Source organism: Helobdella robusta (assembly GCF_000326865.2).
Source record: "Helobdella robusta unplaced genomic scaffold HELROscaffold_55, whole genome shotgun sequence".
In the NCBI taxonomy this organism is placed as follows: Eukaryota; Metazoa; Annelida; class Clitellata; order Rhynchobdellida; family Glossiphoniidae; genus Helobdella; species Helobdella robusta.
In genome coordinates, this window is record NW_008705295.1 from 876,430 (window position 1) to 889,880 (window position 13,451).

The window sequence follows — 13,451 nt, forward strand, 5'->3', positions numbered from 1 at the left end:
CATTTTTTTTGTGTCTTAGAAACGAAAATGAAAAAGTATTAAAAAACAACAAAAAAGAACTACTAACTCATCATTACAAATCATGACATATTAATACATTGACAGTTAACATGGTGATATGAATAATTCAACACAAATCACTGAAAATTATTATTTGATTATAATTTGGACTAAAAAATTGAAAAAGGCTTTGGCGGTAAAATGTTTAATGTTTTGGAAATGAGAATTTTTTCTAAGAAACCTAATCACTAAATGATTATTTAATTTGCTGGGAAACGTTTACGAGTGTGTGTGTGTGTCTGTGTGTGTCTCTCTCTGTGTGTATGTATGTGTGTATGTGTGTGTGTGTGAGTGTTTGTGTGTGGTGTGTGTGTGTGTATGTGTGGTACATTAATTTAAAATGCTTCAAACAGCTAAGCCCTGTGCAGAGAAACCTCTTTCAAAAAATTCAAAAGACGTTCAATTTATGAAATTTTTTCCGCTGTGGAAGGCTTTACAATTTGCATGTTTATGTTTTTGGTTGAATATGTGTTAATATGAACGTATGTCTGAAAAAAAAACACTAAAAAAAGTAATAAATTCATTTTTTGTAATAATTCTCATAAATCGTCATTTTAAGCAAGTGATTTATCGCATGCTTTGTATATGTCTGTTTATACAATACTTTTTCTATTGTAGTTGTATTTTCTGGTATTTTTATGTTAATATTTGTTTGTTTGATTTTTGTATGTATTTATTCTTTATTGTAACCTTCAGTTAGTTTGTAGTTTTGCTATATCTGTATGTATTAATTGCTTGCTTTTATACTATTGGGCTTCTCGTTACAAGTTCGTTTTTAAATGTAATTAATTATAGAATTTGATTGATGAATTGTTCGACAGACAAAAGCCAACCTCGTCATCGATGTAAATCGTTGCATTTGCGTTCTTTTTAAATAAAGGAGGCAGCAGAGACTGAAGTGAATATTCTCCCGCACGCACGAGTGTTGAAGTTGTGTGGAAATTGTGTTGGAGTTGAGAAGAAGTTGAGTGGAAATTGTGTGAAAGTTGTGTGGGAGTTGTGTGGGAGTTGAGAAGAAGATGAGTGGAAATTGTGTGAAAGTTGTGTGAGAGTTGTGTGGGAGTTGTGTGGGAGTTGTTGTGTGGGAGTTGAATGGGAGTTGTGTGGGAGTTGTGTGGGAGTTGTGTGGGAGTTGTGCGGAAGTTGTGTGAAATCTTCTTATAATTTGAAATATATTTCTTGAAAATAAGCTTGTGCTAATGTTTAAAAATCCAGATTAAATGCGAATTTAATGTCATTTCGTTTAAGCCATGAAGCTGTTTAGTTTGTTAATCAGATCTAAAACTGAATATGTTTCTAACTGAAACACGACACCCATTAAAACATAAATGTATGTGAAACACACGCACAACATTCACGACGCACGCACTCAAAAACACTCACACGAACACACTTAATTACTTGTAGTCTGACAATTTGATAAACGCCCATCCAACAATAACGTACACACCATTATCACACACACACAACACACACACACACGACACACACGAAATTTTTCATAGAGTATTGTGTACATGCCAGAGAGGAGGTTGTTTTTTGAAAGCTTTTCCAGGATGCATTGGCGGGTGTTGTACATGGTTGTGCAGTTTGCTGGAAAGATGAATGGATGGAAAGACTGGCCGATAAATGAATGAAGCAACGGATGGTGACGTGAATGAGGAACGAATGAACGAACGGTTAGATAAATGGATGAATGAATAAAAAAAATGAATGAAATGCTTGTTAATTGTTTAGATGAATGTATGAAATATACAATTGATGGTAGGTAGATGGATAAAGGAACAGATTGAAAGAATGAAAAACTGATTAAAAATGAATGAATTTTTGAAAGTTGAATTCATATAATAATATTATACATGCAGGCTGGATGAATTAGATGATGGATTGAAAAAAAAATGAATGAATGAAGGAATAAATGGATAAATCAATGAATGATTGAATAAAAATTTATGAACGTACAAAATGAAATCTGAAGAAAGGATAGTTTCATTGATGATGGATGAGACTGATAAGATGAGGTGACATTTTCATTCAGAAAGAATCTTGCATTATTTGGATTACAAATTGCAAAAAAATATTTAGAAAACCAAATTGAGTGGATGATTGAATTGATCTACCAGCTCATTATTAATTTATTCAGAACATATAATTAATTAATTAATTAATTAACTAAAATAATAAAATAAGAAGATATAATATTAGACTAACAAGCAAGCAACAAACGAATATTAGATTTAATACTTGAAATGATCTTTACCTTAACCACGATGAAGACACGTACACAAACAGTTCTGCAACCGCATCAAACAGGAAACACACACAAACACACACACACACACACGCACACAAGCACACACATACACAGACATATGTATATATATATATATCAAATCAAAATCAAATCAAATCACTTTTATTCAATCAAACAAAACAAAAAGCATGAATGATTCGGAGACCAGAAAAAGAAAATTAATTCTTGTGGGCTCGGCCATCGTGCAGCTCAAAATAGCTTCTCAATGATAAAATAAAATTGTCAATAGGAGAAAATGTATCAATGTTAATGAAATATGTACACACTTATATACATATATATACATATACATTATTATCCTTTAAAAACAGAACTTTTCGTAATTAAAAAATTTTTCAGTTTATTTTTAAAAAGATGCAAAGTGTTACAATCTTTAATTTCTTGTAGAATCGTCTCCCATATTCCTGGGCCGGTATGTTTCAAACTCATGCAGAGTACTTTAATTCTGGCTGGTGGAGCATAGAAAAGTGGCGTGTGGCGTGTAGTTCTTGCTTGAATGGAAGTTCCAAAGGTGAAAAAGTCTCTAAAAAATGCCGGCAATTGCTGACGTAGAAATCTAAAAATGAATGTTGCAACGTGGTAGATGAACAAGTTTTTGATGTTGAGTATTTTCATCTCGTGATAATGTTCACTTGTGTGACAATGAGGATGAAGATTTTTAAATATTCTGATGAATCGGTTTTGGCATTTTGTTAACTGTTTCAGATGAATGTCAGGACTGTTTCCCCAAATTACGTTGCAGTAGATGAGGTGAGGAAAGATTAACGAATAATACAGGTCAATTAGAGTAGGTTTATTTAATTTATTTTTGATTTTGCTTATAACTCTTAGGGTTTTGCATATTCTTTTAGACATAGTATCTATGTGAATATCCCAAGAAAAATTGTCCTTGATTGTTACTCCAAGGAATTTTGTGCTGGTTGAGCGAGGAATAGAAATATTGTTCATTTTTATGTCTAGGTTAGGTATAATATTTTTTAAAATTTTCGGACCAAAAATAATGTAATTACATTTAGAATAATTTACTATTAATTTATTTTTGATAAACCAGGTTGATATATTTTGAAGACTGTTTTTGATGTATTCTACTTCTTTCAATGGGTCTTTAGTTGGGAAGAAGATGTTAATGTCATCTGCATATAGAAGGTGATTTGCATCAGTTGCACGTTGAAAATCGTTCATGAAGATTATGAATAGAAGAGGACCTAAAATTGATCCTTGTGGCACGCCTGATCTTACGTTAAGTTTTGTTGAGGAGTGACTTTTTAATGCCACATACTGGTCTCTGTTCTCTAAATAACTTTTGAACCATGCACTTACTTTTCCTCTTATTCCATGTGAATTTAATTTTTTAATCAGTATATCGTGGTTGATGACGTCAAAGGCCTTTGAGAGGTCTATGAATACACCTACAGTTAGTATCTTTTCGTTAAGATTATTCATAACATTTTGTGCTAACTGCAGCACAGCTTGCTCAGTTGAATGCTGTGCTCTGTAGCCATATTGATTATCATTTAATAATTTATTTATGGACAGAAATGAGGTGACTCTGACAAAAATTATTTTTTCTAGTACTTTGGAAAGTGGAGAAAGTAGAGATATTGGTCGATAATTACTTGTCTCTAATTTGCTCCCCTTTTTGTGAATTGGAACTACTCTGGATGTTTTGAAGCATTGTGGAAATATTCCTTGGACGATGGAAAGATTGTAAATATGAGTGATTGGGATGACAATTTCTGGGATGATTTTTTTAAGTAGATAGTTACTTAAAGTATCATCTGACGTGCTTTTTTTGTTGCTTAAGTTTTGAACAATGTACATTACTTCTTCTTCACTGGTGGAGTTCATATACATTGATTTACAGATTGCACTATTTATTTTTAATTTATCTTCAGTAACTATTTGATTTTCTAACAGCTTCTCTGTGCCATTGATGAAGTATTCATTGAAAAGAATACTTATTTCCTCTGGGTCTTCGATGATTTTGTCGTCGACTTTTAGCTTATTAATTTCAAGAATGTTTTGTTCTCTATTCATTATACCGTTTATTATTTCCCATTTTTGTTTGGAGCAACTCTTTGCCTCTTCAAATTTTTGTTGAAAATAATTTTTTTCTGCCTTTCTCTTTACTGATGTAAAGTAATTTCTAAACTTTTTATATTTTTCAACATTAGCGGAGTTTGGTGCAGCGACTGCTATTTTATACAGTCGATTCTGTTTTTTTGATAATTTTATTATTTCATCAGATACCCATGCTTTTTTATATTTTTGTTTCTGCCACTGCAGTGTATATATATATATATATATATATATATATATATATATACACTCATCTAAGTTACACACACAACACAAACACACACACATATGCAAAAACACGTGTCATCACGGATAAGCAACGCAATAAAAATCACGTGTTAGGAAATTGGCAGGGTGTTACCATCACTCTTTCCATCATCATCATCGTTGTCATCGTTGACGTCATCATCATCATTATCGTCATTATCATTACCATCATCATTATCATGTATTCTCATTATCGTCACTATGTTTACTCGCATTATTTTCGTGACATTTATCAACTTTTTTTTCTTCAAAAATCTAAATTGTTTAAAAATTTGAAATTTTCCAAAATTTTACCATCATCATATATGAGAACCGCACAACTCTATATAATTATACATAAGTGAAAACACCAATAAAAAGCCTCTTTAAAAATTAACATTGCAAGCAAATGAAATAAATACACACACACACACACATACACCTAGATACACACTTATAAACACACGTAAACTCACACACACACACACACCACACACACACACACACATGCATATATTTAAACCTTATATAATCGCAACAGCACTTTTAAAACATACAAAGAAAACGCAAACACAAAAAGAACTCTCACTTATGCATGGGAACCAAAACAGGCAACAAAAATAATACAGAAAAACAAAGAATAAAAAGTAGAAATGGACGATAATATCACTTTGCGGGGAAAATGGTATTGTCATGCTAATGTTACATTCTTTGAATTAATGTCAGAAAGAGTTAAATTGACAGGACTTTACTCTGGAATATACAAACTTACACTGCATCACGTCACGTTCTATTACATTCTAGTACATTTTTTTCACATTAGCCAAAATGACGTCACAATAGACAAATGCTTCCCCACTCTCTTGCGCGCTCCACGAGTTTCCATCCATGAATTGATGGACAGATCGGTGGGTGGGTAGATGAATGAATGAATTAATGCATGAATGAATGGATGGATGTGGGAATGGATTCAGTAATGAAAAGATGGATGTGTGAATGAATGCATGAATGAATAAATGAATGAAGCATCGTTTAATGAATGAGTGAGTGAGTGAATTGTTGGGTAAATGAATGAATGAATGATGAAACAAATGAATGAACGATGAATAAATAAATGTTAGCTAGATGAAATAGCTAGATAGCCAGATAACTGAATCTAATCTAAGAATAAAAAAATAGATTAATGTATAGAAAAAAAATAAAGAATGAAAAACGAAAAACAAAAATAATACAGAAAAACAAAGAATAAAAAGTAGAAATGGACGATAATATAAATGCAATGGGAGAAAACTCGATAGATGGATATGAAGGAGGAAATGCGACAAGTTAATTATTGAAAATTAAATGAACAAGAAATGATAAACGTTCAAACATGGACAGTCTCATGAGCATTTTCGCTTAATGGGGCGTTATCTCAAAGATTTTTTACTTCATTCATTCGCTCGTTCGTTCGTTCGTTCATTCATTCATTCATGCATTCATGCATTCATTCATTCATTTATTCATTCGTTCATATTCGTCGTCAATATTATTATATTATAATCGTCATTACATTTATTATTTATCATTATTTTCGTCATCATTTTAATCACTAACACGCACGCATACACACATATACACACACATACACGCACGCATAAACACACATACACGCACAAATAAAATGAAACCTACCTTTTCTCTCTCTCTCTCTCCCTCTCTCACTTTTTTCTCTTTTTTTTCTCTCTCTCTCACTAACACAACTAACAAGAATAGCAATATTATTACATTCGTCATCATTAGCATCATCGCCGTCAACATCCGGTTATATCTATCCATTATCACATTCATCATCATCATCATCCTCATCATCATCATTTCTCAGATTTCATCATCATAAAAAGCAGCTTCTATCTTCTTAACTAATTGCTCCATACATCATTCCTACGTTATTGTAAACGTACATGTACAACTATTTCTTACGTATTTTCACTGTACAACACACGTGTACAATACATGTGTATGTATGCGTGTGTATGTATGTGTGTATATATATATATATATATATATATATATATATATATATATATATGTGTGTGTGTGTGTGTGTGTGTGTGTGTGTGTGTGTGTGTGTGTGTGTGTGTGTGTGTGTGAAATGTATCAAATTTGATATTTTAAAATTTACATATAAACATTCTTGTATAAAAAAATTGAAATTTTCTTTACAAAATTTTGGTTCTTCATCATTAAATGTATTATAAGTTTGACTTCTTTCGTAACTCGCATAGCTTAATTTGTTAAGTAACGTCGTAATGAACTGCAAAACTCAATATAAACTATTACTTTTAGGCTTTGCAATGTGCCAAAAAATAAAATAAATAAAAATAAATAAAAACAATTTACACATATAAAACATGTACGGATAATAACCTATATAGGGTGATCCAGTTTGAACAAATTTGTCACAACTAATCTATTATAACTAATTAGTTTGAAACAATTTGGGTTAAATAGTTTTTGTAATTCTATAAACGTTTTAATTACAGACGCTTACCTCTCGTCCTATAAACAATTCTAAAGCTTTCGTACCCAAATTCCTTATTAAACATTCATTGGGTTATGGCTGGCTGGTTCTTGGTGACTATATTCTTTCAGCAAGGATGTTTCTTTCATTTGGTTAGAATTTGAGTTTTTAATGTTCCAATGTCGATTGACCTATAAACGTGCTTATACATTTTTAAAAAATTAGTTGAAATATTTATGATCGGTAAATATTTTATGTGAGTTTCTAGCATTTGGTGATTTACTTAATTTTTTGACGAGATTAAAAATGTTTGCTGGATGTTGAAAACTTATGGCCGAGCCAATCCTGCTATGTTTAATCTAACAACATTGAATAAACTTATAAAAACTATTTGCACGAATAAAAAAAATTTAGATTATCATTTCGATAATAAAAATTGATAATATAAATTGATAATATAAGATAATGGCTTGGAGTAAAAAAGAGCATTCTGTCAAGAAAATTAAAATTACATGTCACAAAAATCTTCAAAAACTTAATTATAAAACAAAAGAATCTCTCTACAACATTTACTCCTCCTTGCTTCTCATCAGTTGAATAATCTTTCGCCATTAAAGGAATCATTGTGTAGGGCAGCCAATCGTGAGCCAATGCACGTATTAAACATCCAATACATCTAAAATACATTCAAACACACACATACACACACCACACACACATACACACACAAACAAACACTCACACACATACACATATAAACATTCAAACACACATATTCACACAAATGATCCATAAATGATATATAGATTCTATAAACATACTATATACAAAATTATACGCTCTCTCACACACACACAAACACTTATACAAACACTCACACATATACAAACATTTATATATAGATATTCTAACATACTATATATATACATATACACACATAAACGTATGTATAACACATGCATAAATACATACATACATACATATATGAGACCAAGAAACCAAAGCCTTGCATATACTTGTAGTTATAAGAATGCGAGCGCGGTCGATAACGTAATGTATTGATGTTGAGAAGGTTTTTAATGTTGTTGTTGATGTTTTCTTGTTGATGTTTTCTTGTTGTTAATGTGAGGCGTTATTGTTATGAGGCGTTTTGCTGTTGCTGATGTTGTAGTAGTATCTAGTAGTTTTTTCTAACTTTTTGTGTAGAATAGTTTCATCGAATAAAACTGTTATTTAAAAAAATGTTTGAATAATATTTTAAGTGTTCATTAAAAACAGTCTTGATAGTAATAGTTTTACTGAATTAAATTAAAAATTTCCCATTCAAAACCCTAGTATCACCGTTAGATTCAATGTTTAAAAATGTAATAGCGCAGATATTTATTTTAAATACTGAATTGTCTTTTTTTTCCTTAAATTATCAAATTTCTTTTTCTATAGCCATAAATATATTCTATAAAGAATTGATATAAGAATTAAAGATAACATCATTCGTTTTTGGATTAAATCAATATATAATATATTTCACGGGCAAAACGTTTATAAATCTGATAAGCACTTTAATAATATATGTATGTTTTAAATGTGCTGTTGCGAAATTTTATAATACTTTTATGATTTGTTAATATTGTTAGTAATATTTACTACAGTTAATAATAGTATTTCGGCTGGCACCTAGCAGTATTAAATAGAATCGGAAAGTAAAATCGATATATGAATGTACTGTACATTGTTATGTGGTGTTCCATCCATTGTACATCAGAGCAAAGCAGACTGGGAATAAAATGATTTTGACACAGTCGTCGTCATCATCGTCATCGTATTTATCACCAACAATAATACTTATGACGTAATCATAGTCAAACATAAACATCAACAATAATATTAATATTACTGCTGGCAAAAACAGTGTACAAACATATCATTATTGTTTATTATATACAAAATTTTCGTTGTTGACATAAATGTTATCATAGCTAGAAGATAATACAACAACAACCATTTAAATGAATACCGCAAAGTTAATAACAAATATATAGAAAATACTGCTGGAGCAGTAAAAAAAGTAATTGAAATACTACAAACACACAGACACACACGCACACGCTCACACACGCTAACATACACACAGACATATACATATATATATAATTATATATATATATATATATATATACATATATATATAAAAGTCTGTAGTATACATTTTTTCATTTTATTGTTTTTGTTATCAGCGTTTGTGAGGCAGTACCAACAGTAACCATGCAGCCAAAAACTATCGATAAAATTTTTCCATCGCCGTTTCCTACAAGAGGAAGTACAAAAACGACAAAATCACACCTACCAAGAAACCAAACAACAGCAAAATCACTCGAAACCACAAGGAAACCATCAAAAACAACCTCGAAATCATCAAAAATAACATCAGATTCACTGAAAACAACAACGAAATCACCAAAATCAACAACGATTTCACCATCACCACCAACAACAACGACAACAACAATAGCAAAAACAACAACAGCCGTAGTCACACTGACAATAATATCTATCGTCTTGTTTATACGCCCAGTCTGCCCTATGCTGCAAGATAACAAAAAAATTGAAATAAAAATTATCTCCATGCATCCAAATCACAGACATCTAAGCAACAACAACAACAACAACACTAACAACAGCTACAACAGCTACAACAGCAACAAAAAAAGCCACAGCAGCAACAACAACGACCACAGCAGCCACTACAACAGCCACAACAACAACAATAACATTGGTATAGAGAAGAATAATAACGTGAATAAAAATAAAAAAGACAATAACATCGGGGATTACGAAAGATTAAGCCTAAATGGGAACATTTTTAACAAGCATGTTGCCTATGAATTCAAAAATAGCAACTTTGGTGACGCTAAAGATAGTAAAGATAGTAAAATTAGTATCAGTAACAGTAGTAAGAGTAGCAGCAGCAGCAGCAGTGGTAGTAGAGAGGTTAAGAAAAAGAAATTCGATTACGTACCTGGTAATATCATCAGACTTCAGACCAATAAAAAAGATATAAAGTATAATGGAGAGTACAGAAACGATATCATGCAGAGTGATGATGACGACGACGACGATGATGGTGAAATTAATAATAATAATAACAATAATAATAATAATAACAAAAATAATAATAATAATAACAAAAATAATAACAATAATATTAAAGTAGGTAGTGATAGCAATGATGATGATGAAGGTGATGAGAGTGATGACTATGCTGACGATGATGCCAACATTAAAGCAAACGGTGGTGATGATGATAATGATGACGGTATAGTCACAGATGATGATGATGATAAAACAGGAGGCAGTAATAGTGATGATGATAAATATAAAGAAAAAGTTATTGATAATGATAAAGGTGGTGGTGGTGATGATGATGGCCAGAAAGTATTTCAAAAAAGAGGTCTCAAGTTTCCAAGGAAATTGTGAGTTAATTATTTTTTTACTTTATTAACTTTTTTGATTTTTGGTTTTAATTTTAATTTACTACAAAACAATAAAAACGTTTCAAGGGGTGAATCACGTGGCGTATGTTCAATTTTTCATTAATAGAAACCTATGATTTGATGAAACTTTATTGACTCGTGATGGCATTTCATTGCTTGTTTTGAATCAGATTGGATTATGTTTCAAGAATGTTATTAATTTTCAAATAATAAATTATCATTTACACACCACACAACCACCACACCGAGCCACATCTCACTACGCAACACCACACCACACCACACACCACACCACAATACCACAACACCACAACAAACAGCCACCTAATAGCAAACAAAGTCTATATCGTTTGTCATCCGTTCCATTCTTGCTTTCCTCAATTCAACGCTAAAGAACGAACGAGTGTTCGTGCCTGTGAACATGTATGTGTGAACCATTTGATGAATATGTATGTGTAAACATGTATGTAGTATAAACATGTGTGTGTGTGTGTGTGTTCGTGTGTGTGTGTGTGTGTGTGTGTGTGTGTGTGTGTGTGTGTGGTGTGTGCGCGCGTACATGTGTGGTATAGTTTTTAGTGTGTGTGTTTATGTGTGGTTAGAAGTGCGTGCAGCATAAGAACGTTTGGAGCTATTTAAAACAAACTTTATACAGAGCCTATGCTAACGTTGTTCTGACTTTGCATTTGTTTTATTTTAATTTGATACAAATTGTTTTCTTAGAAATACTAAAATAAGAACATTAAAATCGATTTTTTTTATGTTTTTATTAACTTTTCAAAATGTATTCCTTCAAATTCGAGGCACCTATTTGATCATTTGGAAATAATAATAATAATGTTGCGGCTGTTTTTCAAATTTTCATGATTGCATGTGTGTATCGATTGTTTGTTTGTTCGTTCGTTTGTTCGTTTGTTTGTTTGCTTGTTCGTTCGTTCATTCGTTTGTTTGATAAAAATAATTTAGATTTTCTGCATTATAATTTGGTAATCTTTGTATTGATTTTATGATGTGTATGCAAGTTGTTTGCGTGCTTGCATTGTATTGTATTTAGTTTCAATACAAATTTAACATTTTTGTATCCGTGAGTTTGTATCAGTTTTGTATCCAAGTGTATTTAATTTGCATGTATATAAACACGTATATAGACATGTATATTGGCATGTATATAGACACGCATATAGACATGTATATAGACACGTATATAGGCTGGTATATAGGCAAGTTTTTTGGTACTGCTTTGTTGGAAAGTGCTAAATAGCTGAATTTGATATATGCCTGGACTATTGTGAATTCATCTTTTGTATATCTATATATTTGTTTTGTATTTTTGTATATGGGTATTTATGTTTGTATAATTTTATGGTCTTATACCGGTATATTGAGTGAAATTTTAGTTTGTTTGTTATTATTCTTGCTGTGTGTTCGTATTTTGAAAAGAATTTAGAATTTTATGTTAAAAAGTTTTTGCATCTGCGAGTTTCTTCTATCTTTATTTATGAACATTTATATACGGTGTAAATTTTACAATATTAACATTAACACGTTTAATTAATGCTATTAATACTTTCAAGTAGTTCAAATACAAGCAAATCTTTCGTATTAAACAGTCTACAAGCACAAATTTTACTATCTCAAACGTTGGAAAATGTTACGAGATGTTCAAATACACACACATCTGAAATCATCTAATCCCTATGTTATCCTCTTATTTTCTTCCAAGGAATAAATTTGAATTTCGTGGTTATATGCGTCTTTGCAATCGTACGTATGTTAGTTTATGGTTATACACGTACATATTCAACCATACACACACATGTACACACACACACGTACACGTACACACACGTACACACATACGTACATGTACACACATACGCACACACATACAAATACGCACATACACGCACACTGTTACATACGCACACGCACGTATACAGTTGTTGCTGAAAAATGCAATTAGTAGAAAGCGTAAAGAGAAAAATAATCTGAGTTGGTGTGCGCGCTGTTACATAGGAGCGTTGTTTGTTTGTTTGTTTTTTTGTTTGTTCTTTGTTTTGTGTGTTCTATGTTCTCATACTCGTAAGCGCAACTTGCATATACGTGTGCGTAAGCATACAAAACCCACATAAATGTTTGTGTTGGGTTCTAAATACTTCAATTCAAAAGTGAGCATAGTAAATTAGTAGGACTAACAACATTAGCGAACGTCATTGCCTATCTACTTGTATACATATACATAAAAACATACATACACAAATATACAAACCAAAACAGACAAACATACTAACACACGCACACGCACATACGCACACACGCACGCACACAAACATATGATGTGCAGATGTATTGTTGCACATGCAACGTGATGTCATTTGGCATTAGTATCACGTGTGTTTCGAATCCAACCTTATTGCTTGCTACCGCCATCATAGTGTTAGTGCGTGTTTTGTGTGTGTGTGTGTGTGTGTGTGTGTGTGTTTATTTCCGTACGTGTACAAACATGTTTAGGTTTTATTGTTGAGTTTATTGTTTATGGGTGATATTTTTGTTGAATGTTTGTGTGTGAATTGTATTTTTATGCCTAAAGTTTTAAAGGTTTGTGTGTAAATGTCATTTGTATAAATGTATTTTTATGGTAACTGTGTGGAGTTGGAAACTATAAAATATGTGTATGTTTGTTCATTAGTGCATTGTTCGTTTGTTTGTTTATTAGTGTTTGTTCTCTCGTTCATTTGTTTGTTTATCTGTCTGTTTG

At 31.5% G+C, this 13,451-nt stretch overlaps 1 protein-coding gene across 1 annotated transcript; it reads left to right on the forward strand.

Annotated features, from left to right (window-relative positions):
- Positions 1 to 9,464: 9,464 nt before the first annotated feature.
- Positions 9,465 to 10,676, forward strand: HELRODRAFT_179627 (hypothetical protein; the record flags this gene model as incomplete). The annotated part of the gene is made up of 1 exon (XM_009028433.1): positions 9,465 to 10,676. The coding sequence occupies one exon, from the start codon at positions 9,465 to 9,467 to the stop codon at positions 10,674 to 10,676; it is 1,212 nt and encodes a 403-aa protein (XP_009026681.1).
- Positions 10,677 to 13,451: the final 2,775 nt, after the last annotated feature.